At 46.2% G+C, this 23,824-nt stretch overlaps 1 protein-coding gene across 1 annotated transcript in view; it reads right to left on the bottom strand.

Annotated features, from left to right (window-relative positions):
* LOC104029426 (tetraspanin-15) overlaps positions 1–23,824 on the bottom strand; it is a 43,492-nt gene that overhangs the window by 286 nt on the left and 19,382 nt on the right. The window contains exons 3-7 of the mRNA XM_075724113.1: positions 21,499–21,573; positions 18,817–18,912; positions 14,090–14,203; positions 9,235–9,288; positions 8,431–8,547 (exon numbers count right to left, since the gene is read on the bottom strand). Coding sequence (XP_075580228.1) covers positions 8,431–8,547; positions 9,235–9,288; positions 14,090–14,203; positions 18,817–18,912; positions 21,499–21,573 — 456 coding nt within the window. The remainder of the gene's footprint in view (positions 1–8,430; positions 8,548–9,234; positions 9,289–14,089; positions 14,204–18,816; positions 18,913–21,498; positions 21,574–23,824) is intronic.

The raw sequence follows: 23,824 nt of genomic DNA, 5'->3' as shown, positions 1-23,824 counted from the left end.
TTCCTGGAGGTCTTCTCGTGCAAGGGAGGCCGTCGCCTGAATTTCCAAACCTGACCACAGGACAAGAGAGGACAAGATCCTGTGAAAACTTCTGCCAAAGCAACAGGCTCGTTGCTAAACTCATTAACTACCCACATCCATCTCACGACTTCCCACATCAGCCCTGACAGCGGGACGCAGATCAGTTGGACGTCACCACGAGCACTGCAAAGAGAGTGGAGAGGTCCAGGCTCTTTCTAAAATTAAGATATTGCTGCAAGCATGGTGCCACCCAGGTTATTTCCCATTTCCCTGCTGGCTGTCAGGGAATTAAAAAACACGCTTTAAATCTTTAGGAGAAGGGTGAGGGAAGCATTTTCATCAGCGCAAGATTTCAAGCACGTTGCTCTGATTTCACCCGATGTTTCCTTTGCAGTGCTACGCTGCGGTGGCTACCAACAAGATGCCAGCGAGGGCGCGGATTGGCGATAAGCCGCCGCAAGGAGCTATTTGCAGACCAGATGCCGAGGAGGGGCGTGGTGGCAATCAGAGCATTTTCAGCACAAACTTCGTATTTTCTACTAACCCTTTACCCACCTTGACTTCTGATCCTTAGAAATAAGGTTTATTCCCTATAAGCCCCAGACGCTTTGGGATATTGCAGGTGTTGGGACCGGGACAGAAACAGCGCGGCTTTATAGGTATTTTCAATGCACGAGAGGGGATGGAGAAGGACGAGACCATCTTGAGCCTCAGGGCTTTTCCTCTCAGTTTCGAGGCTAGTAGTGAACATGTTTTTCTGCATAACCATTCCTTGCAACAAAGAGTCGATAAATAACCCAGTTGCACCTGTAGCACCCGTCAGCTGGAATCTCCTGTACTATTGCGGCGCATGGGTTTTGGAGCTGAAAAATGTCATTAATCATTTCTCTGGGTCCTAATTGATCCATTAAATAGTCTGGAAAGTAGGCACATTAAGAGAAAAATAAATGGGGATAAGAGCAAAGGGTTGTAACGCATCTTAAATTAGGGACCATTTTATCCCATAGTGGAAAAGCGTTTGCCCAGAGGAGGCTGCAGAAAATGGAGGCAAAAACTCCACAGGGAAAAAGCAAATCAGATGAGCGTTCACCCAGTGAGCTGAAAGCAAACAAGCAAACACAAACATCACCGGGGCTTATTAATTTGCCTTTCAGAGATGGAGAAAAACCCTGCCATCCGCACAAGCAGCTTGCACCTTGCACGGAAGCTGCCGCAAACCAGCTTCAATGTTTATTTTTCCCTCCCAAATTCACCTGGAGGTGGATCCCAAGGGGACCCCCCGGATCGACAGCTCTTCCTTCAACAAGTCCGAAGAAGTGGAAGACCACGTCCTTTGAGATGCTCTCCCAACACGGAGCGCCCTTCCTTGAAGCCCTCAGTTGGAGCTTGCCCCGTTCCAACTTCCCTAATTGCACCCATTGATCCTCAGAGAGCATCCTGCTTCTTTGACGTTTCACCTAATTAGGGATAACAGGATTAATCACCCAAAGAACAGACGAGGTGCCAGAGGCTACCGCGTGGTTATGGCTAGCAGGGCTTTCCCGACTGCGGGAATTACAGAAACGCTGGATTCGTGCCATTAGGGCTCTTTGCTGGGAAAGATGACTACAGATGCCGAAAGAAAAACTGAAGTCTGGAAACATCTCAGCATCTCCTTTTATTATCCAAATGGCCTGAAATCAGGTTATCTTACAGCCCCGGTAACTTTTGTGAATGCATCTGCGTAGCTCCCTGCTGCCCTCAAAATACTCACCGCTGCGCTGCATATTACACATCCATCTCAGCAGGCAACTCCTTCCCAAATACTCGACGAAATTATTTCAGCCTGCGTACGGAGACAGCATTCCTCTCTGACTCAAACTGTGCAAGGTGCACTCGCTCCCCGCGAACGTGCACAGGACCAAAACGGGGCTGTGCAACCGCGCGGTCACCTGGGATGGAGCTTGCTTTTGGTGGCAAAACAAAAATAACAAAACCAACGACTTTGTCATGGGAACGCCAGCCGGGGTCCTGCTCTCCTATCCCCTACCTGTCCCCTTTTTTGTCCCCGAAAGCTGCAGAAGCCTCCTGGCGGGGATGCAGGAGGCCGAGGCTGGCTGGACGACGCTGGGAGATGGCTCTGTCTCTCTGTGAACTGCAGAGCGACTGCTCCCACACGGATCCGGATAATAAGATTGTGCTAATCCATATTCAACAGCAGAGCCTTTAAGGATTTAAAAAGTTTGAAAATAATATTTAAATCCATGTCAAGCTTTAGCATTATTTACTTCTATTAGCATGCCATCACTGGGCAGATTAAAAACTCACTGTTGATACAGTGAAAGGACCAAGCAAGCAAAACCCTTTGAAATGACAAATTTTAAGGCAAGCATGTCATTTTTCCCCTCGCTAAACCAAACAGTAATTCAGAAGAGTTTTGTGTTCACAATCAATTGAATGCAAATGGATCCAGTTTTGCACAACCAGCCAGGCTCGGGGACATCGTCCCTCCTGCTCCTCTCGTCCCGCCGGCGACGCGCCGGCCGAGGCACCGCAGGACACAGCACCCCGCTTAAACCGGGGATTTCTTGAACGGAATAAAATTACCCCAAGTCCTCAATCAGCAGCCTACATCCCACAGCCTTCACTCTCCTCTGAGTTATGAACCAACTTCCATTCCAGCTCGCCTCTAAATATCCTCTTTCACTTAATGAAAACAGAAAAAGCTGTCAGGAATACAGATGCATTCAATATCCCTGGCACCAAGGGCACCATGTTTTCCAGAAGTAAAGAGACTTCTAACGTGAGCGCTGATTTTATTGCGTTGCAATATGAAGGAAGGCGTTATTGCAGAGGAGCATGTTAACAAATTGTATCAAGTATGAGGCTAAAAAAATTTAAAAAGCTTCTTTTCTCCCTGACTTCCCTTCCCCGTGATGATAATCACCAGCGAGTGAGGGAAGAACTGCTTGGGGGTTGCTGCTTGCGGGTCATTTAAAGTTAGAAAATCGCCTGTTCTTTCTGGCTGGCGTTCAGCAAAGCACAGAAACCACCGCTGCCTCCAGAGGTCTCTAGTCTGCCGCTTTCTGAACTTTTGGTGGGGGATTTGAGCGCACGGGGTTTGCACGGGGGTAAAACATCATCGAGTAGCTGCTCTTACAGGGGGCAAGAGCGGTTGCGTGCATCAAATAAATCCAAAGACATTTGCACATGGAGGGAATCAATAAAGCACACAGACCCACTGGGAAGTCACAATATATATAATTTTTGCAATGATATTGCAGCAGCAATCGCAATATATATGCATTGCAATTTGCATTGATAGTGCTGTTTGTAATTCGGTGGCACGCAACGTCAGGGATCCCCTGTGGTGACAGCCATGGACAAAACCACCCTGCAGATGACATTATTTGAGAATTACTGCCTCGCTTCCCATCCGGACACTGCAGGAGGGAGCATGCAAACGCTTGCGCAGGCATATCCTTCCTGCATCCTTCCCTTCGCACGGGTTTTTTCTCCCCGCCGGAGCATGCTGCCCACCTTGCCCTCTGCTCCCCGGCTGCCTTGAGCACGAACCAAGAAGGGAAACTTTGCAAAACCAAAGCATCGCCGTTAGAAACAACGATAATCACTATAGCCATGCAGATACCTGGATTATTATATTTTAACCCACTAAGCACACGATGTTGCACCAGGAAGGAGATATCCTTTGCTTTTTTTTTAAAAAGAAAAAGTTAAATATCTAAATGCACAGCAAACCAGAATGGGGGGCAGATGTCTGCTGCCATTTCCCACCTCTCCAGCCCCTCCCAGTAGCAGCTCGGCGGCCTCGAGCCGATCCAAGCTGGCATTTTGTACCGAAGACCAACTGCAGCTGAAGACCTTTATCTCCATCCCTCGGCAGTGCCTTGGGACTGCCCTGGAAAGCCACAGCTGAAATCTGCCCCAGACCCATCCAATGTAGGCTAAGGAACTCCTGCGTCTTCATTTTCAACCAGCGAAAGGGTGAGCGGGACGTCTGCTGTCAGCGAGGGCCAGCCATAAATTTTCCCATCCAAGCCATCCAAGCAGCCAGAGGAAATTTATGTCCATCAGAGAGAAAAAAAAATAAGCACTCTAAAGCACAAATCCTCAGGGATTTCGCCTCGAACTCCCAGGGGCTGTACAATGCTTATGAGCCACCTGGGAGGACGGGGAAATAAAACCATTCATCATTTGCAGCTTTTCATATCCTCCCGCACCACTTAATCAAACCCTTTGTTTGTATTTCTCCTGTCCCCACGAGTCCCCGGGGGAGGCACCTCCCTGCTGCAGCAAAACCACGCGAGGACACGCAGTCATGCAAGGGCAGTCTGATTATTTGTCTGTTTTAAGCCCCAATTACAAATGCTCATTTAATCCCAGAATTTTCCCATAGCAAGTCCCTGCTATTGGAAGACCCTTGAGTTTTCCCTATGCAAACCAGCAAAAGCTCAAAAAGCAAATTAAAAACCCGCTATTTTGTTCCTGAGCTTGCAATTATTTCTAGCCAGCTGAGAGCAGTGACACTAATCGTAACTGGGTGCTGTATCGTGATTAAGCTATGGGTGTTGGCCTGTCTGGCTGACCAAGGGCACCATCCCACTGCTGTTCCCAACTCATTGCTCCAGAAATGAAATACTTATTGCCCCGACACCCCAAATGTCTCCCTTCATCCCCTGCTATTACTCCAAGGCTTTTCCATGCAAACATCACCGGCTGCTACCAAGCATGCACCGGCTCCGGAGGTCGTTGCCCATTTGTGCGGCTGTAAAGCTGGATCCTGCTAAACCGAGGAGGTGAATCATTCCAAGCTTTCCCAGAACTAATGAAGTAAAAAGCAAGCATTTATCTTTTATTGGCTTTTCCTTCCATAAATTGATATTTATAGACCAGGCTCTGGTAGAGGTCATGGACTGCAAATGGAAAAATCCCTTTTATTCCCCTTTTCTACTACATTAAGCTCGTGTCAGCCGCTTGAGAATATATCGCCTTCCGGCCCCTGGAGCAACTTAGATATTAAAAAGCAAACAAAATACAAATTAATCTTGCAAAGGAAAAGGGAACTTTGGCAATACAAAGCCCTTTACACAAGGAAACATTTAACATTACTGTCACCAAGAGATGAAGACGCCAACCTGCAAAACGCCTGTTGCAAGTCTAATGCTGCATTTTTGAGGATTGAAATAGTTGATCTTCTGGATTTATACCCTTAAGAGGGAACATCTACCTCTACACCGATGCCCTATTACTCTGTAGCTGCTCCCAGCGTAGAGCTTTGGAGATTGATGAAATATCAAAGCGAAACGGAGGCAGCAACAATTTACTGCGAGTCGGCTGCGCTGCAGAGTCGATAGATATTAACCCTTGGCAGTGACCTCTCAGCAATTTTTTCTTTTTAATTGGACTTATGCCACTTTCTGCTTCTTTAGGATGGAGAAAAAGTGTTGAAGAGCTTTTTTATGCATTCGTTTCTACCTTATTACAGTGGCTATGTCTTCACCTTGCTGAGGAGGATGAAATACCATCAGAAAACATCCCCTGCAAAGCCACGGGGATGGAAGAGTTGGAGATGCTTTTCCTGAGGTCAATATAAAAGCTGCTGAAAGAGCACCTGGACATGGCAAAGGGGAAAGAGCAATGCACAAGGTTACCTGGCTTATTTTAACTACAAATGTGTTTTATGCACGCTGAAAACTCTTTGGATAATCTTGCTAGAGGCAGAGAAGGTAGGGATGCAGCCAGAATAAAACAAATTTATGTGCTTTGCTGCACCCCCAGATCTGGGGTTGCTTCATAATTAAACACAACTAGTACGAGGCCACAACGTGAATTCACCACTGACTGCCAGCAACTAAATTAAAACGTCTTTCTGAGAGCGATATGAAATGCATCACGGTTTGGCCTCGGTCTGCAGCTTGGCTGAGAGGAAGGGCAAGGAGATGGGATTGTTACTGGAGAATGAAACAAAGGGGGAAAAAAAGAGAATTAAAGGTACTCTGCAAAGGCAGAAAAATAATTGAGTTGCTGAATTTATGCTTCGCTCTGAATGAAGCAAGACAAATGAACACAACCACTTTTCTACTCCTAAAATGGGATTTTTTTTTTTTTCCCATTGCTTGATGGCTTACTTAAAAAAAAGCAGAGACATTAATGATTTAAGAGCAATCATAAAATCACAAGCTCCCTCTGCCTTGTACTGGCTGGGAGAGGCTGGCTGCCGCATGGTGACGACCCAGGCGGGATTTTTCCCTGCCTCCTCACCCATTCAATCAGTCCAACACCCAACAGCACCCAGCAGATTTACAGCTTTCCCCGAACGCAATTAGACAGACGCCCGCATGTGTGAGAAAGCGAAGCCAAGCAGCCTGCCCTGTGCCCTAGGCCTCTCCCACAGATATTTGGGCAAAAGCAGAGAAAACTAAAAATTCGGTAACTTCCCGCATGATGGAAAGCCAAAATTTGATGCTTTCCCACATCTGAGCATGATGAAAAGACAACACTGAGAGTAATAATTGCCCACTCTCTGTGGGCACTCTACGTCAGCCAAAATTTTTCTTAGTCCTTCTTCCTGCACAAGAAGAGCTGGTTGCTTGCCCCAGGTGCAAACACAAGTCTTGGGCTCTTGGATGATGAACATCAGCCAAGCTCCAATCCCCAGCCTTTGAGCCCTCGAGCTGCTCGTCATCACAGATGAGGCTGAAGTTGGATGCTAAGGAGGAGCGACACTGAGGAAAATTGGGCAAAACCCAAAGCTGGACTCGGGATGTGGATCATGGTCCCAACCTTCTCCCCAGCATCCCACAAGTTTTCCACCAAGGTGGTTTGCAGCTCCACGGCGAGGCACATGTCCTGTGCGGGACATGACAAATAACCAAGGACCAAAGATGGGACAGGTCAATATGTTCACTCTTCCCAAAGTTCAAGGCACTGACACCTCCCCACATCAACAGCACCAAGCTCTTCCTCCTTGGACCGGCAATTCAAGGACAATATTCTCACCCCAGATTTCTGCTGGCAGCTGCTGGGGATGAAGCTGTTTCTGGGCTGACAGCTCCTGGCAACACACATGGCCGTTTATAACTTAATTCCCTCCAAAACTTGACAGAATCAAATCCGATTTATATTTAAAACCTGGAAATCGTGAGCAGATGGGAAGAACGAGGTTCTTCATCTGAAGAGCATTTAACGGCATGCCAGAAAAATCACAACGCTTGCTCAAAAGCACTTGATATTCATCAAGGCTCAGCAATCCTTATTACCATCTCTGGTTTTTCTCCCCATCCTTCCCAATTAAGAGCATCATGTTGGCAGGTTAATGGGTAACGCAACAGGCAGCTCCTGTAATGGACTCTTGACATCCTGCGAGGCAGATGGAAGCAGTCGCCTCTATTACGGCACTTTCTCACCCCATTTCTGTGCCCATTACATTTCCTGGTGGCAGCACAGCAGAAGTCCGTTGCTTATCTGCATGTTTTGGAGAAAGCACTTTAGAAACGTGGGGCATCACAGCTAGGATGGGGCACAAACTGCTCACCCGTCTTGGTTTTTCATGTGGACCATCTGAGAGCTCAAGAGGAAAAGTCCGCCCTTTGAAAAATTAGCTCAACGCACCACGTATTTCCCCAACAGCTTCTGCTTTATTCAACCACTATTCTACCTTTCACTGCAAGTGGAAACACATAAAAAAATAAAATAATTTAATTCCCCTTTAGATAAACCCCTGTATCTGGAAAGCATCACCAAATACCTCCAGCAGCAAACCCAAGTTTATATCCAATGAGATAAAAAGAAAGCTTTCATTTGTGAGCCTTGAAAGGAATTTAAAAAAAGGATCAAATCAACCCTAAACCATCAAAGTTTTGTTAAAATAGTTCTAGAAAGATCTAAGAGAGATATTCACCTCCTTGCTAGCACAGTGTCAATAGTGTTGCAAAGCTGCAATCCAAAATTTCTCTCCGTATCAAGCATCTGTGATAGAGAGCTTAATTACCTGTGCTGGAAAGTTGCTTGGATCCTCAGGCATCGTTAATGGGAAATGGATTTCATGATGCATGGCAAATCCTGCTAAATTTACGATTATGGCTTATTTTGGTTAATATTTATGCTCTATTTGGAGAGAGGGCTGTAAAAACAAACGTAAAAGGATTCGCTGTGCTAACATATGCATGCCTTGCTTTTAGATGCTATTACTCGATCAATAATTAGATTTCAGGAGTGTGTTACGAGACAGCCAGCACCGCAGTTGTAAACTGTTCATTTTGCTAAGGATGCTCTAGAAAGCGCTTTTCCCACCCAAGACACAGATCTCAGGTGTAAATGGAGGGGGAAAAAATAACTAAAAATTAATTCTTTTCCTCCTCCAGCACAGCGAAAGAAGCCAAGAGGATGCCGACCGGATCCACCACGTACCTGTGGAAGCAGCAGGGAGCAAACGATGCCCAAAGTGGCCTCGAAGTTGTCTTTGAGCCAGAGCCCGACGGCGTGGATGCAGCCTCGCACGTGGATGACATTGAGCAGCTCCAGGCGCTGGAAGCAGAGTGAAGAGAAGCAACGCGGTTTTCACTGAGATGTTGAGTTTGGGGGAGATGCTATTTCTTAGAATCATCGAATCGTTTAGGTTGGAAAAGACCTTTAAGATCATCCAGTCCAACCACTAACCTAACGTTACCAAGTCCACACTAGGTTTGCTCTTGCGTTTGCTCCTTCTTGCAAGCCAAAGGAGAAGTGTTGTGTGAGAAGTGTTTGGGAACTGATTTCTTGGATCGGACCTTTCCCTGGGTTTTCTTGCCAAAAAAATGTCCCTGGGAGCTATGAACCATATGCACGGAGATACTGCAGCTCTCTGCTGCAATACAGCCCCACGGTCACCCCCGAAGGCCTCAGAATCAGCTTCTCTCCTACCACCAAGCCTCAAAACACAATTCAAGACCAGCATTTCCCGGGGCTGATCCAGGAGAGACCTCGTTGCTCTCAGAAAAGCCACGCCAAAGCTTGCAGGGACTACCCAAACCTGTCACGAGCCTGCCCGTGCTCTGCGAGCCTGAGCAACACCCTGGGATGCCAGGGAAAAGCAACAAAAATGAATTTATATACCGCTGCAGTAACAGCCGTCCTTGGTGGGGAAGAGCTTACCTGCGGATAACCAGTTCATTTTAGGGAGTTTGGGGAAGGAGAAGCAAATCTTGTACGTCCAAAGGAAAAAGCCAGCGTTACCTCTTTATCGAGTGTCCTGTATCCACACAGGGTGTTAATGACTTCTCCAGGGACCTGCAAACAGAGAATTGGTGAAGAGACTTAGCTCAGAGAAAGCCACAGGAGAAATATAAGAAATAAGAATAAAAAATAAAGAAATAGAAGAGCTCACCCAACTGCCTTGACCATTCAGTGTAGCAGCTACTCTCAAACCTTGCTGAGCCACTGCTGGCTCCTTTTTGCCCAAATGCAATGCTGAAACCATGCATGTCGGCAATAAGTTGTTGCATTTTTAAATTTTTTCTTTTAAAAAACCACTTTTCTCTCTGGTTTCTGCTGTTTCAGAGGATGCCTGGGTCCCCCTAACACTTTTCCAGCGATTTGAGCTGGGAACGTTTAGCAAAGCAGCTCTTTCAAAACATTCCCTTGATTTTCTCCTTGTTTAATTCCGGCCACCTTTTCTAACACCTTCAGTCATGTCTTCCTTCATAATAAAGGGAATTTCACAGGGAACTGGCTCTCCAGAAATCAAGCGGGAATTTCCCCAAAGTCTCCCAGCACTTTGGGAAGAAACATAAGGATTTTAGACATCCCCAAGTCTTAGATCTTTGTTGGCCAACAAAAACATTTCAAGAGCTACAGCTAATGAGAGAAATTCCTGCCAAATGCTGCTATTCAGGACCTATATAAAATAAAATCAAGCCTAATTCCTCTGCTTCTGTCAGGATGGAAAAGCGGTACATTTTGGGTTACAAAACTGATTCTTGCTCATCCCCAAAAAAGCAAAGCCGGAGAGTAGCTCCGGCACATCCTGAGCTAGTTGGGTACTTTGCACATCTCGGGATTGATCTTCTGATGGGGTTTTTTTGGCTTGCTTCATGGATCAAACAGCAGCTTCCATAACACCATGTATTTCTAAAGAGGCCCTGTGCCCATAAAATAATAACGTGCTGAAATTATTACGCTTTCAGAAAGATGGCTTTGACAACCAGTAAAAGCTCCTGGGCCACAAAACGAAAACATCCCGTGCTTCGGAGGCGCAGAGATGAAAAAGAAATGTGCACATTTAGGTGTAAATTATGCTTTCCTCTAAGACACAGCATAAAAGAAATGTGCACCTCCGGACAGACTCCAGAAATAAAGCTGCAGCTTGTTCCTCCTGTAATTGGCAGGGAAATTATTCCAGCGCTACCCTACCAAGAGCTTCTGTACCTACCACGGTTACTCACAGTGCTATCAAAAATCCCATCTCTCACCACTTCAAGACACTATTTACAAACTGGGCATAGTTAAGGAGACTAATTGGTCTCTGTGCGTATGAAAGAATTGCAGGGAGATCTGGAGATCAGCAGCAAAGCACCCATCAGGGTCGATGAGAGAGATCTCATCCAGGGTTGGGACCATGAAATGGGAAGCATAAGGGGAATTTGCAATGCTCTTAAGGTAAATGCTGTCACCTATAGTGGTATAAAGGAACCTGTACATGACCAAGGATCCATCTATTTGGTTTACATGAAAAAAGAAACGATTTTTCTTGACAGCTTTCAGTTGTCCTTGCTTTTCAGACTCACTTTTGTGGACATCACAGGACCCTTGCTGGTGGAACACCACTCCTTTCTATTGGGCTCATTGTTTGACTGCATCTCATTACAGAACAAATTCATCACTTTTCTTCCTTTTTGAGCTAAATAACCAAGGGTTTCTCAATCGTCTCCAGTCCTGCCTGCCTCTTTGGGTAATTCCCTCAATACCTTGTATTTGGGAGAAGCATGGAAGATAGAAAAGTGAGGTTTTAGCCTTGATCGACTTTTGTCAAGGTCTTGCATGGAAGAGAAGGTCAGAGCTAAATTGAAATTTCTAACATAAAACCAGGCAGAAGCCTTTATTCTTCCAGAATGCATTTTGATGCCTTCAGGGATCACAAAAGAGCAACCCACACAGACATTTAAAACCCACCGAGAGCAGAAGACTGCAATCCTTGCACTTTTTATTTAACCAACTGCTTTTGTCCCCAAAATCAGTGCCAAATGTCAGCGGCGACACTTCACAAGGGGTTCAGAGACACTGCACTTGGCAGAGGCACAGCTACGCTGTGGCTTCCTAGGAAAAGACACAAATGCCTTGGAAAACCATTTAGAAAAGCACTTAGAGATGAGGAACCAGTCTTACACCCTCAAGTAAGTGCATATTAGCCCATTCCTTCTTGCTGGGAAGACTTGAAGGTCTACAACCTTGGAGATGAGGCTCTTCCAAAGAGCCAGAGCATTTTTGGAAAATGTCTGCTCTCATTACCACAACTCAGCCTGCCCTGGAAAATACCCCAGGGATGCAACATAAAGCTCTCGGAGGGTCTTGTAATAGAAAAAGTCTTTTCTTGGAAAAGAAGATGGATTTATGGCTGTATTTAATGACAAGTTGAAAACACGTTGCAATCAATCCCCTATCCATGTTTCATGCTCCTTCCTTCAGACAAGCTCGCTTCTATCAGCAGCTTTTGTTCTTCCCACAATATTACATTTTCAAACGACGTCTTCTGGTATCTCTCTACTTAAATCTCAATGGTCCTCTAAGACAAAAGGGTGTTTTGCTCTCCATCTTTCATTCACAAAGGCACAAATAGAGAAGGACACAAGAAGAGAAGAGTTTCTTGCCCTACAAACCATTGGATTTATTAACTGGTTGATGAAAAGGTTATTCACAGCAGAGAGACCACAGTGTTCATCTCTACCCAACACAGAAGAATTCATACACGTGCCTGGGTGGTCCCTGGTTATCCCTCCAGCTGCAGGGCCAACACAAGATGTTTTTTTCAGCCCTCAGGTTAACATATTTTGGTGGAAATGGTTTTCAGCGGGGCTTGCACGTTGCTAAGACCCAACCAGCTATGTCCAGAGGATCACACACAGGTCCCTTCTTCGTCCTGAGGTGCAGAGGTGCTTCTCCCACCTTCTCAGCCTGCAAGGAAAACCCCCACGACAACTCTGCAATTTCAGCAAATAGCTACAAATAAACATGCTGGAGCTTACGGTAAATGCAATTACGGGGGGTTTCACTCTCTTGTTTAAACTAAGTTTTTATTAGCTTGTTTTATGTCGCAGACAGCAGAAAACTCCCAAGGGAGCTGGCTCTCTTAATCCATTTCATGTACTATTGATATTGCATCAGGATGATTTCTTAACCAAAAGTGCCCTGCAGTGCCAAATATCAAATCTCTGAAGAACAAGGCTACATCTATCTACCTGGTTACTCTCCTCCCCAAGAACAGGTTTCATTTCTCATGGAGATTTAGATGCATTTGGTGAGGTCTCGCTTCCCATAAAACCACTCTGGCTGTCAGAGTCACATTCATGGGCTTTAATTCTTGAAAATAATGTAGACTATTTACTGTGGACTTCCCCTCCCAGGGGCTGGCTGCTCCAGTTCTTCACTAGAGCATCCTCCAGACCCAGCTCATTGCAATGGGAAGCCAAAAAGTTGTGTTATTTCTTGCCCTACTTTATTAATCATCTGTGATTTCTTATCTCTCCTATACCGCCTGCTGTGCTGAGGTCTTTTGTTTGCCAAATTGTCACCCAAAACCGTGGGGAGTGTAAAAATACTGAAGAATGCGCTTGACTCTCTCCAACACATCCTCACTCGTAATACAAAAGGACAACACATGAATTTCTAATTCCATCTTCAGGAGCTTTAGGATTCTTAATCAACGCCCTGATTAGAGACAACAATTATTTTTGCTGCTGATTTGCATGTCAGACTTCCACTGATGATTCAGACACTGCAGATTTCCCTCTTTTTCCATTAAAAATCTAACAACAATACTAGATTGATGATATACTTCCCTTGTGCAATTCATAAAGCCTGGGGCACGGCCAGGGTTCAGAGGCAACGCTGACACTCCGGATGCTCTGAACCTCGAGCAGGTTTTGCTACCAGGATTATGCTTAGCGAATCCTTTTTAGCAACGTTTATAACATTTCTGGCCACAGCAAGCACGGATATTTGCACTTTTTTTTCCCCTGCCTTGGCCCAGCTCCTGGCATTTTATCCACAGCATGTGTCAGATTGATTGCAACGAGGCGGACGGTTGTATTAAACAAGACGGTGCCAGAGCACTTAGCTTAGTCTCAGCAGAAAAGCGCTGCTTGCAGGTGGGGTGTCTTGATTTTCAGCTCTGAAAATCAGCACATGAGACCCTAATGGCTCTGCAAATCCACTCCCCCCTCTCTCCATCTCCGTTCGACCCAACTCGCAGCGTGTCGGAAATGCAGCCTTGCAAGGGCAGTTGCTCACGAGACTTTTCTTACTCCATTGCACAAGGGTGGGTCTTTATCCAAATACCTCTCCTGACCCCATTTGCAGCAAAACCTTCAAAAAACTCCTCATTAGGAGCAGATGCCAGCAAACATGATCCCCATATACCGCTAAACCCCACAGCGTCCAGATGAGAAACGTCCTCTTGGACAACAGCTCATTCGGGTCCATGCTGAGACGTGGCCAAGTACTTTTAAAATGCTGCTATTTCTTTGCAAAACAATCCTCCAACCCATTTTACATCACACATGAGGTCGACAAACAGGAACTCGGCATTTCTAACAGCTCCTCGGCATGATACGAATGCAATTAATAGCCCAGTGTTTGGTAGTTATTCCACGTCAAAACCACAGAGCCTACTAAAATACAGTGTAGCCCCTATATATATTTTTTAGTTTCTTTAGCGTCTCATGCTGATGCTGTCTCAAACTGCCTTGCAAGATGGCAATGCAGTTTACAAGAAACCCTATAGCCCAGAAATATGCAGTAATAACCAGCTGGAAGAGGGTGGTTTGCTGAAATATCGACTGAAATAAAGGCACTTTCCGTGCCTCGGCTGCCTTACCTTCCTGACACAGCACGTGTAGGGCACCCCACACGCCAGCGGCCCGCTGCCGTTGCAGGAGTGGTACTGGTTAACCTCCCAGTCTCGGTACTCATCGCCGCCGCAGCAAGAAAACTGCAAAAAGAAGAAAAGGAGAGGATGAGATGTGCAGCTGAACAAACCTCGGCATCTCCAGCCCCCCAGTGCAGCTCCCTTCCAGCCTTGCCCTGCGTCTCCAACGCTGCTTTGCAACACCAGCATGGAGAGCCCTGACTATTTTCTGCTTCCCAGGACCCTAAATAGGAAGCTGAAGACACCATGTAAAAAAAGAAAAGTGGGTGTTTAGCCCCATTTAGCCCCATTCGAGAGGCGTGCAGCAGCTACAGAGGCGCACACACGTGTATTGGAGGCATCCTTGCTTTCCCAAGCCCAGGAAAGATCAGGCTCATTCATGCTCCACTGATTTAATTACAGGTGACTAATCCACTCTATTCCCAGGGCACGCAGGAGAGATGGCTCTTCCAGCACCTTGAATGAATGTATTTCTTGGCTCTTGAAGGCGGCTCAGCTAGTTGGTGCCATTCGACAAAATGCTAATAAGGCTCCGCAGTCTAACAGGGATTTCTCTTCCCATCAAGTTAAATTAGAGATCAAATGCTACAGCTACAAAAGAAAAAAGCTTCTTTTTTCTTCTGTTTGCACAATGAAAAAAAAAAAAAGTTTAATGAAAGTCATTTTCTGTTCTCCGCAGAATAAAAGTGGGTTTATTATATAGAGTCATCCCTTCTCTTGGTAAACAAGCTTGAATCTTTACATTTTTCCCCTGGAAAGAAAAGCCTGAAGCGGGCAGGAGAGGTGTGTGTGCTTGAAAAGACAAAACCCCCAGGTTTTCCCCATTTCTTTAAGCACCACACTCTTCAAAGAGCAGTTTTCAGGAGAGGTTTAACCCTGTGAGCCTCTGCTCCCCCTCCTGCTGACAGCAATACTTGGCCAACAGGAGTAGGAAAAGACATCAGCTCTTGGGGTCTTCCTGGCCTCCTCCCATGCCCCAATAGGCAGATATGGCCAGGAGCAGCCAACCCACAGATTCACCACTACTTTCTAACTTCCTACCTTTAATTCCTTTGCTGCTTTTAACCCTACCCGTATCAGTGAGGGAGACCCACTTGCAAAAGTTGCCTGGAAAGAGGGGGAGAAAAACACCTGAAGGGATATTGGCTCTTGCTACCTGTTTGCCATCCCCGTGCTGCGAAGAAGTTTCTTCCATTTGCTTTTATAACCGTGCAAAAATTGGTACAAAAGCCTTGTAACGAGGCTTACTAACTCCTGGGAAGCCTCACCGGGGTGCTTTCTTCTCTGCAAAGAGATGTTTAGCCCAAACTACTGTTGTGCCTGGATTTATCTCTCATAAGCTGAGACAGACTTCGGCATGGGTTTTACTTTCATGCGGGCTCCCGGCGCTCAGAGAAGCCTAACAAGCACAAAAACCAAAGAGAGCCCATGGAAAGAGCCTTGCAGGTTGCATTTGAGGAGCTCTCCATGTTGAGGACCGCCGCCGCCACTCGCGAGATGCGGGCTCATTATGGCTAAAACCATCGCCCCCGAAGCAACACAAATGAGCCACGCGGGTGAAAGCTGCCTTTAATCTTCCCCAAGAAGAAAGGAGAAGGTTTGCAAGCGCAACACCCTCATCCCTCCAAGCCTTACTTTGAGTTTGGAGCCACTCGGGTTTGAACAAGAACCGCAGCCCCGGCAGCTCTTTGAAATTCAAATCCTGTGCTCAGCAAAGTGGTTTGAACTCTCCTCTTCCACCTGTACTCAGCAAACCATTAAAAAAAGATAAAGCGAGGAGTGGCAGAGAGCTGCAGTTAGTGACTTGGGGCAAACGTGGGCTTCTGAGTCATCGCTGTGTCCAGCCTCACGTCCGAGGGCTGCAAAGGGCAGTAGTTCAGCAAAAAGGAGTGATAAAAACATAAGTGTTATTTTCTTTAGGGCGATTTATTTCCATATCTCCTTGCTCATAGGCAGCCAGACCAAGTAGCTGTCAACAGGTAAAACCGCATTATTTGCACCATCATCCTGGTAATGTAAAATATTAACGTCTGGCACTTTGGACTGTAATTACTTGTTATTTTTACTGTATGATCCTGGTTTAAGTGTGTGAAGGCAGTTGGCTTTAGTTTAAAGCATCACTTGAGAGAGGGTTTAAGTGAAATTCAAATCCTAAGGAGCGTACTGTGCTTTTGCCCAACCTAAATAAGGCGTGTGCCAGCTAACCTATGCATAGACAAGGTTTTTAATAAGGAAAATGGCAAGAATAATCACTAAATGATGATAACAGGCTGCTCTGAGCTTGCGCTTTATCAAAAAAGGAGGTCTGGGTGCAATCCTTCCAGACTGACTGCAAGTTTTCATCCTCTCAAAGTGAACCGGGCTGCTCAGGTCCCTTAAAACCAATTTCCCTTCTCTTAAAAGCAGTTATTCCTCTCATCGCTTCTCCCCGGTCCTACCCTCAGGATGAAGTAACTCTGCACTTCAATACTGACATTGCTGCTGTTCCTGGTTTGGAAATAACACGCTAATATAAAAGTCCACAGCAATGAGCTGCACGTTCTTGCAAATCTCCTTCTCTTGCTGCAAGATAAAATGTGCAGATGTTAAAGACTTATCAGCAACACTATAAGTGGCCGCAACCTCTTTTAGTACAGAGAGAGATTTTGAGATGAAGGTCTTCCCCTCAAAACTTTCAATAAGAAGTCAAGCTAAGAAGTAGACGGGAAAAATGTAAACACGGGGTGAGATTATATGATACGTGCCTGATCCTCTCTTGTTTGGAGATACAGAAACCTTCCTGCAAATACATCTGCTTTATCTGGAGATTTGTGGTCTAACCTCCTTGCCAAGGCTCACTGAGGATGGCTTCAACATGGACTTTCCGACTGCTCGTGGCAGCATCCATTTATCATTCATACAAGGGGTCTGAATTACAGCATCCTCTTAGGGAGGTCAGAGTAAAACTTGAAAAAGATTCAGATCTTTCCCAAAATCAGTTGTGTCTTGAGACCTTCAGAGGGCTCCCAGTCTTATTAAAGCGCTCGGCTGAGTAACGATGACTCCAAGAGTCAAAAGCAGATACTTAAGAGAGGGGAGCGTGGAGGGCACCACTAGCCTTAAATTCCAGCTACATCAAAGAAGAAGGAGCTTCACAGACTCCTTTTCTTCAAAGCAAGAGGTAAGATTCACATACTTATGATACTCCAACCCATAATGAAAGGAGAGAAATCAGGCCGAGATGAGAACATTCAAAGTTCATCTGAAAGCAGCTTTGCTGGCAAAGCCCGGCTCTGCTCTCCAAAACCAACCCAGGAGACATAACATCACTGTGATTTCTCTCCTAGATCTCAAGTTTTGGGGGTTTTTTCTACTTTTTTTTTCATTCGCCAAATGCTTCGAGCCAATTGCTTCCCTCCTGCAATAACACAAATAATGGGTAAACCAAAGATCCTCACTCAGAACGTGAGCAAAACTACCTCTCCCAAATTCCCAGGAATCACTTCTCACCGGTGCTGGAAAACCAAATGATACATTAGAGCCAACCAAGCTTGTCCAGACTGGCCACACACTTAACGGCACGGATAATAACTTCAAATCCTGACTTTACTTGGCTTTTTGATGTACCTGGGGGGGTGCATGGATGGACTGGATGATCTTAAAGGTCTTTTCCAACCTAAATGATTCTATGATTCTATGATTCTATGAAGCGCGGCTACCTTGGGTTTTGAAAGACAAAAGGGAAACACATCTAGCCAGGGCTCAATGGCAGGAATTAGGAAGGCATTTTAATTTAATACTTAATTTAATATTTAGTACCTCAAACAAACCACAGGTACATAAAATACAGGGCAAGAGCAGCAGCGTACCAAAAGTTTGGTTAAAAAAAACCAAAAGAGTTGTGACGATGGTTTTATCGACCTGCAGCTTGGCTTGAGGACAGGGGATGGATCCTGCCAACTCCTGGCAGGCTCTAAGCATTAGGTATGAGACAGAATAGGCAACCACACACCTAAAATGTTAAAGCAGACTATGCCAAGCCCCAATATCAGACCGGACATAGCTCTCACCAGTCCCAGGAGCAGCTCGCGCCCAGGGCTGCCCATGGAGAGGCTGGAGCTCTCCTCTCCTTCCAGCTACCGCGTGAGAACACCTTATCTGCAATTTTCCTGTTGAGCCAAGAGCTTGGCCAGCTACTGATGACACTTTGAGGAAAGAGACTTACCTAAGATGGCCTATCTAAGGGTCGTTGCAGCCCTGAAGCAGCTTTAGCACAAGTCATTTTATTCCTCCATCTCTCTCTATGCAGGTTGGGGTAGCTATCAAAAAGCTTTCCGGCATTAGGCACTGGTTTTCCATCCAGATTGGAAAATATAAATATCCTGGTACGGTCCACGCCGTGGTGTGGGGCAGAAGATGCTCTTTGCAGGGCACACAGATGGCAGAATAACTCACCAAAACCCCCGCAGGGTGGGCTTGGAGAGCAGCACAACGCAAAACCATCCAAGAAGAGCAGTGCAAACCAGGAAAAATCAAGATATTCAAGACAGATCAAACAAGGCACCCTAGGGATGGGAATAAACTCTAAAAATACAGGGAAAACTAATGCTTCCGCTTCAATGAGGCATGGAGTTAACCACTCCTTGAAAAACTTCACAACCAGACCTCCCCGATGCCACCCCCCTCCAAACCCGAACCTTTTCTTGTACAAAATCCAAGATGTTCTTGAAGTCAAGGTCATCGTAATAGTGTCTGATGCCCTCTTGGATGTTGGAGTGGAAAACTGCATTCATCTGGGGACAGAAACAAACAAAACCACGGCTCACAAGTGGAAAAGGCGCTGAGAAAATATTGCAAAACATGCAAATTTTTTCCTAGCAAGCATTGTCAGCCGTTAACGGAGTAAGAATTTAACCCGCATGCTGGCACAAGCCTATTTCTTGGGGCAAAATTCATCATTTTTGAGCTCTCAGGGTTAGCAGCATCATTTCTGAGCTCTCAGGGTTAGCAGCATCCCATAGCACCTCTCCGTTTCCTGCACATGCGAGCAGACCTGCGCACCTTTACCCACCCAATTTTTCCTATTAAATTTATTTTTTAAGGTGACTTCTTCAAAAGCTCCCTCAAGCTCTCTGATCCCACCGACTAACAGGATTTTAAGCACTGGTGGGGGGGTTCTGCTGCATTAGGAGGGGCTGGAGGAGGCGAAATGGGCTGTGACAGCCAACACTGCCGGCTGCACGGCGATTTATCCGCGGGATAAGCTACGTGCAGGAGCAGAGACCTCATCAGAGCCCTCGATCACTCCTAATGCCAACAAATCATTCAGCAATTCAATCATGCCGTGAAAGGGAACGGTGCAGGCGGGCTGGGGCTCTCCCTGCTGCTCCTTCAGCCGTATTTCCGAGGACACTTTGACACATCAGGCACTTCACATTAAACGCTAATTGAATTGAAAATGTATTTTACAGACGCCTGGGAAGCTTATTAGTGAGCTGGGAGCGGAGGCTCGAAATGTCCTATGCGAAGCCCAGCGCAGGTTTGTCGTTTGACTCCTAACAAACCGCCAAGCAGAAATATTAATGAGGGAAAAGGAACTTTTTTCTGAGTTAGAAGCAAGGGAAAGGGGGGGAAGAAAATGCTGTTTTTCATAATTCACTCTGACATGAAAATTAGAGGTTGGGCAAACCGGGAACGGGGAGAAGAACGTGGAAAAAAAGAGAAATGAAGGCACGTCAGCGCAGCAAACAAAGCCTGCCGACAGTGAGGGATCAGGCAAGGGGACCTGAAAAAACCTTTTAAGAAATCGCTCATGCGGAAGTTTATTAAAATGTTAATTCCCGGTTTGCCCACCGCTAAGACCAACACAACGGGCAACACCCGGGGTTTACCGTTTTCTGCTTGTTTTCCCCCAGATAGGCTCATCCCATGATCCTATTGCCCTCTGAGAAGATGCCAGCCTGGAGGCAGCCTCTGTAATTAAATCTTGATTTTAAGGTGGGAGATAAATGTCGCAGAGTTAAATCATTAAGTTCTGGTTATGAGACCTCTCTACTCCCTTCCTTTCAAGGACGCCAAACCCGTTATCTCCGATAATCTCCAAAACCCTATTTGCATATCAACAGAGCGCATTTCAATGTTCAGTAGCTCCGAGGCCACTAAATTAATTCTTCGTCCTTGCTTATTTAATACAAAATCCAATTAAATATGTTTTTAACAAGTTTAATAAACAACCATTGTTCCAAATGCAGATTTATGCCTCCGAACAATTTTAGGTCAAGTGGATTCATCGCTTGTCGGAACTCTCTTTTCTCTCTCCCTCATTGTTTGATTTTTAATTAGGTTTTTGATATTGCCCGTTAAATTTAAATTAAGGGACAATTTAGGCACTAATAGTTTCTACTCAGTCCAGGAGTTTAATCACGAGGCTGCAATCCCCTCTCCTGATGGTACCAGTGTTTCCCCCTTGCATCCCTGCAGTGCAGGATGGTGCTGAGCACCATCACTGAGGCTCAAAGGTGGAGCAAAGAGAAGGATTTCATGTTGAATCTCACAAAAATACAGCCTCTACGTGGCAGCACGTATTGATTTTTCTGTACATGGGAAGGACTCAAGCAATCTGATTTTCCTTGGAGAAGCACACCTCTCCACCGGTGCACCGCGTTTTTCAGGGATCAGAGGGTTTCGGAGAGCTCTGGGAAGCTGCTGGATGGAGTTGACTGCAGCATCCAAAAGGCAACGTCTTCCCCCATGGCCTCCCTTCAACTTTGGGGCTCACCAAGCACATAACTCCCAGCCCCAGCCTTGATGGGTTTGAAAGCAACAAGCTCTTTGTGCAAAGACGAATTGATTTTTATAGCCCATAAGTAGGTATCTCAGGTGCTGTTCTCCTGCCTTGTGCGTTCACTGAGCCAGCAGAGATCGAGATTATCTATTTAATCATTTGATCGATTGCAAGGGTAAGATTAAATTGAAAATGGCAGGGTTTCTTCAACAGAAGGCAGGCGGCCAGAAAGGACATCCGTTGGAAGCATTTACCATCTCGCCGGCTCAGCTATAACTCAAACCTGTCCTTGCAAATGCAAGCCAGCAGTTAACGTAATTGAGGCGAGGAGCTTAATGAGTCCTCAAGAGAAAAAAATCCCAACGGGTTTTTGGCTGAGAGTCTACAGAGGGAGCTGCGGCGAGCGCTCTGGGTGGTGCTGGAGATCCACCGCAGCTCCGGAGCACGACGGGCAGCCCCAGAGGAGCAAGAGCAATGCAAACCTTCCATTCTCAGGGCGGACGTTAGCAGATACTGGAGGATTTTCCTCCCTGATGACGCGCGGGGCTGCGGTTTGTTGCCGTGCAGCGTCCAAAGGCCTCCTGATTGCACCCACCTTGTTTTCAAAGATGATTTCGATGAATATCAGCAGCAGCTCCGTGAGGAAGATCGCCAGAAGGACCCAGAAGAACTGAAAAGAGAAAGGGAAGGATTAGCCCTGCTCCAAGTCAGGCTGCGTCGTCTGCCAGTGGTTAACCGCAACAAGGGAGACCTGGAAACTGAGAGCTGCTTTGAAACACTTAGAAATCAGATCATTTCATTACGAGCTCCCCAGGGAGCTGCAAATCTCTTCCAGAGATCTCAGTCCTAGCAAGGAAAGCAGTTTGCTCCCTTGTAGAAAGTGTGGCAGGAAGGAAGGAAGGAAGGAAGGATTGAAAAAAGAAACCAGATGCAATTTGAGGGGCCAAATTCTGCACAGGGAAACGGGTAAAACGGACGCAGTGGGAGCAAATGTTATCTCCAGGTAGATGTAAGCGTGCAGCATCCCTCTGTGACGGGATGCTGGCGCTTGGTTGAACACCGACGTTTCCAAGCTGAGCATCCAATGGAGGATCATCCGTCCCCCAGATACGGGCAATAACTCATGCCTCTGCCAGAATCGACCGCGGCAACAAATTTAGGCTGGAAATCAATGTCCTGATGGAGCAACCGACTTAAACTAGAAGGTCTGATGTTCTTGCAGCACACACCCATCAGTCTCCTAATGCTTTGGTCCCTATCTGAGAGGTCCCATCGGGCATCGCATCCGACTTTGCGGAGGATGGAGAGCAAAGCTCTGCTCAGCTCACACTCGTCTCCCCAAGGCTACCTCCCTCAGCGGCTTTAGAGACTCGCCAGAAAAAGGAAGGTGGAAAGTTACCATGGTAACTAGCTAAAAATCCAAAAGCAAGTTAAAAAAAAAAAAGGAGGGGAGAGGTAATTTATTACCATGATATTCACTTTGACCATTGGTTTATTAGATAAACCATAGGTTTATTAGCTAGCGCAGGGACCTGCACACCCAGAAATTATTTCCCGAGCTTGCCAAAACCAAAGCGCCACTGCAGCAAAACATCACTTCATGCCCCAAACCATTGAGGTTTTTAATTAGCCACCCATCAATGAGTTTTGCACCGTGCTTATTAGCGAAGAGCCAGCTAGCGTGGTCCCACTGGAGGACCAGCACCTCTTTCATCAGCAGCTAAATCAGCTCATAACGGGCCAGGTATAATTAGGCAAGGAATCCCGTAATTAAGGAATACAATTAGCCAAGCACCTGCTATCTCGTAGGCAGAGATGACACGCAAAGTGCCGCAGGCATCTAAACTGACATAAAACGGGGTTGCTCCGGGAGGAAGCCCAAGGCGGCGCGGTTCATGGTTTCACCAAGCTGGGCATGTCTACATCTTGCAATGCTGCAGCAAGGAGCAAGAAAGAGAAATTCAATTTTGGAAACATTTTTGTTCTTCAACCTGAGTTAAAACCCAAGAAAAAAATGAATTAATGCTTTGTCCTCTGTTTGCTGGGAAAAAGTGCAAATTCTTACCAATCCTATTGCGAGCAGAGACAAAAGAGCGTGGCTTCAAAGTCCAAGTGGGGACCACCGCTGTGTTCACGGTCAGACCAGCGCACCAAGAAACACCTAAAAATCAGCAGGATGCGGCACGTAGAGCCTTTCTTCCTGCCAAACTGATGGGAGGCCCCTCCGAAAGCACCAACCCTGCAGCTCTTCCCAGAAACAGAGAATTTTAACCCAAGAGACCCCTCGTGCAGATGGTTTTTCTGCTCTTTCTAGTGCTTTGGCCATTGCACACCACGCACCGATTTTGTCCCCCGCTCTATTTCCTTCTTTTGGTCTCAATTTCTGCCGTACAGCTTGTCAAGCCAAGATATAAAAGGCAAGGTTTATGCAATACCACTCAGCCTGCTCCGTGCATACTGAAATCAAGGCTAATATTTAATATCCAGGTTTGATATCTGATTCCTAAACAAACGCGGGCGTATTGTGCAGAAGTCCATGGGATGCCGGCTGTACCTGGCTATTAGAAAAATGATGACTGAATGTGGCTTTCAAATGCTCCGTATCAGCTGAGGTTCACAGGTAGCAAAACCCACCGCTTCCAAGAGAGCAGGCTCAAAAAAGAGCTTCGCTTCTGGTCTTTATAAATGGGGGGAAAGTGCCAGTATTAATGGGGAAGAAAGACAGGGCAGATGCTCATTGCAATTCCTTGCAAGAGGGAAACTGCAAAGCTGGGAAGTCACGCAGGCGATGCCCCGCTCCCCCCGGGCACCCCACAATCCATAACCTCGCCTTCAGAAAGCCCACAGTTTCCCTTATAATTTACAGAGGATTTGCAAGAAAAGCAACCACGAACCCAGGTCTCCAGCGCAAACCTTGCAAA

Source organism: Pelecanus crispus, chromosome 21 (assembly GCF_030463565.1).
Source record: "Pelecanus crispus isolate bPelCri1 chromosome 21, bPelCri1.pri, whole genome shotgun sequence".
Lineage (NCBI taxonomy): Eukaryota > Metazoa > Chordata > Aves > Pelecaniformes > Pelecanidae > Pelecanus > Pelecanus crispus.
The sequence above is the reverse complement of the archived record's forward strand: the minus strand, read 5'-3'. Positions and strand labels throughout refer to the sequence as shown.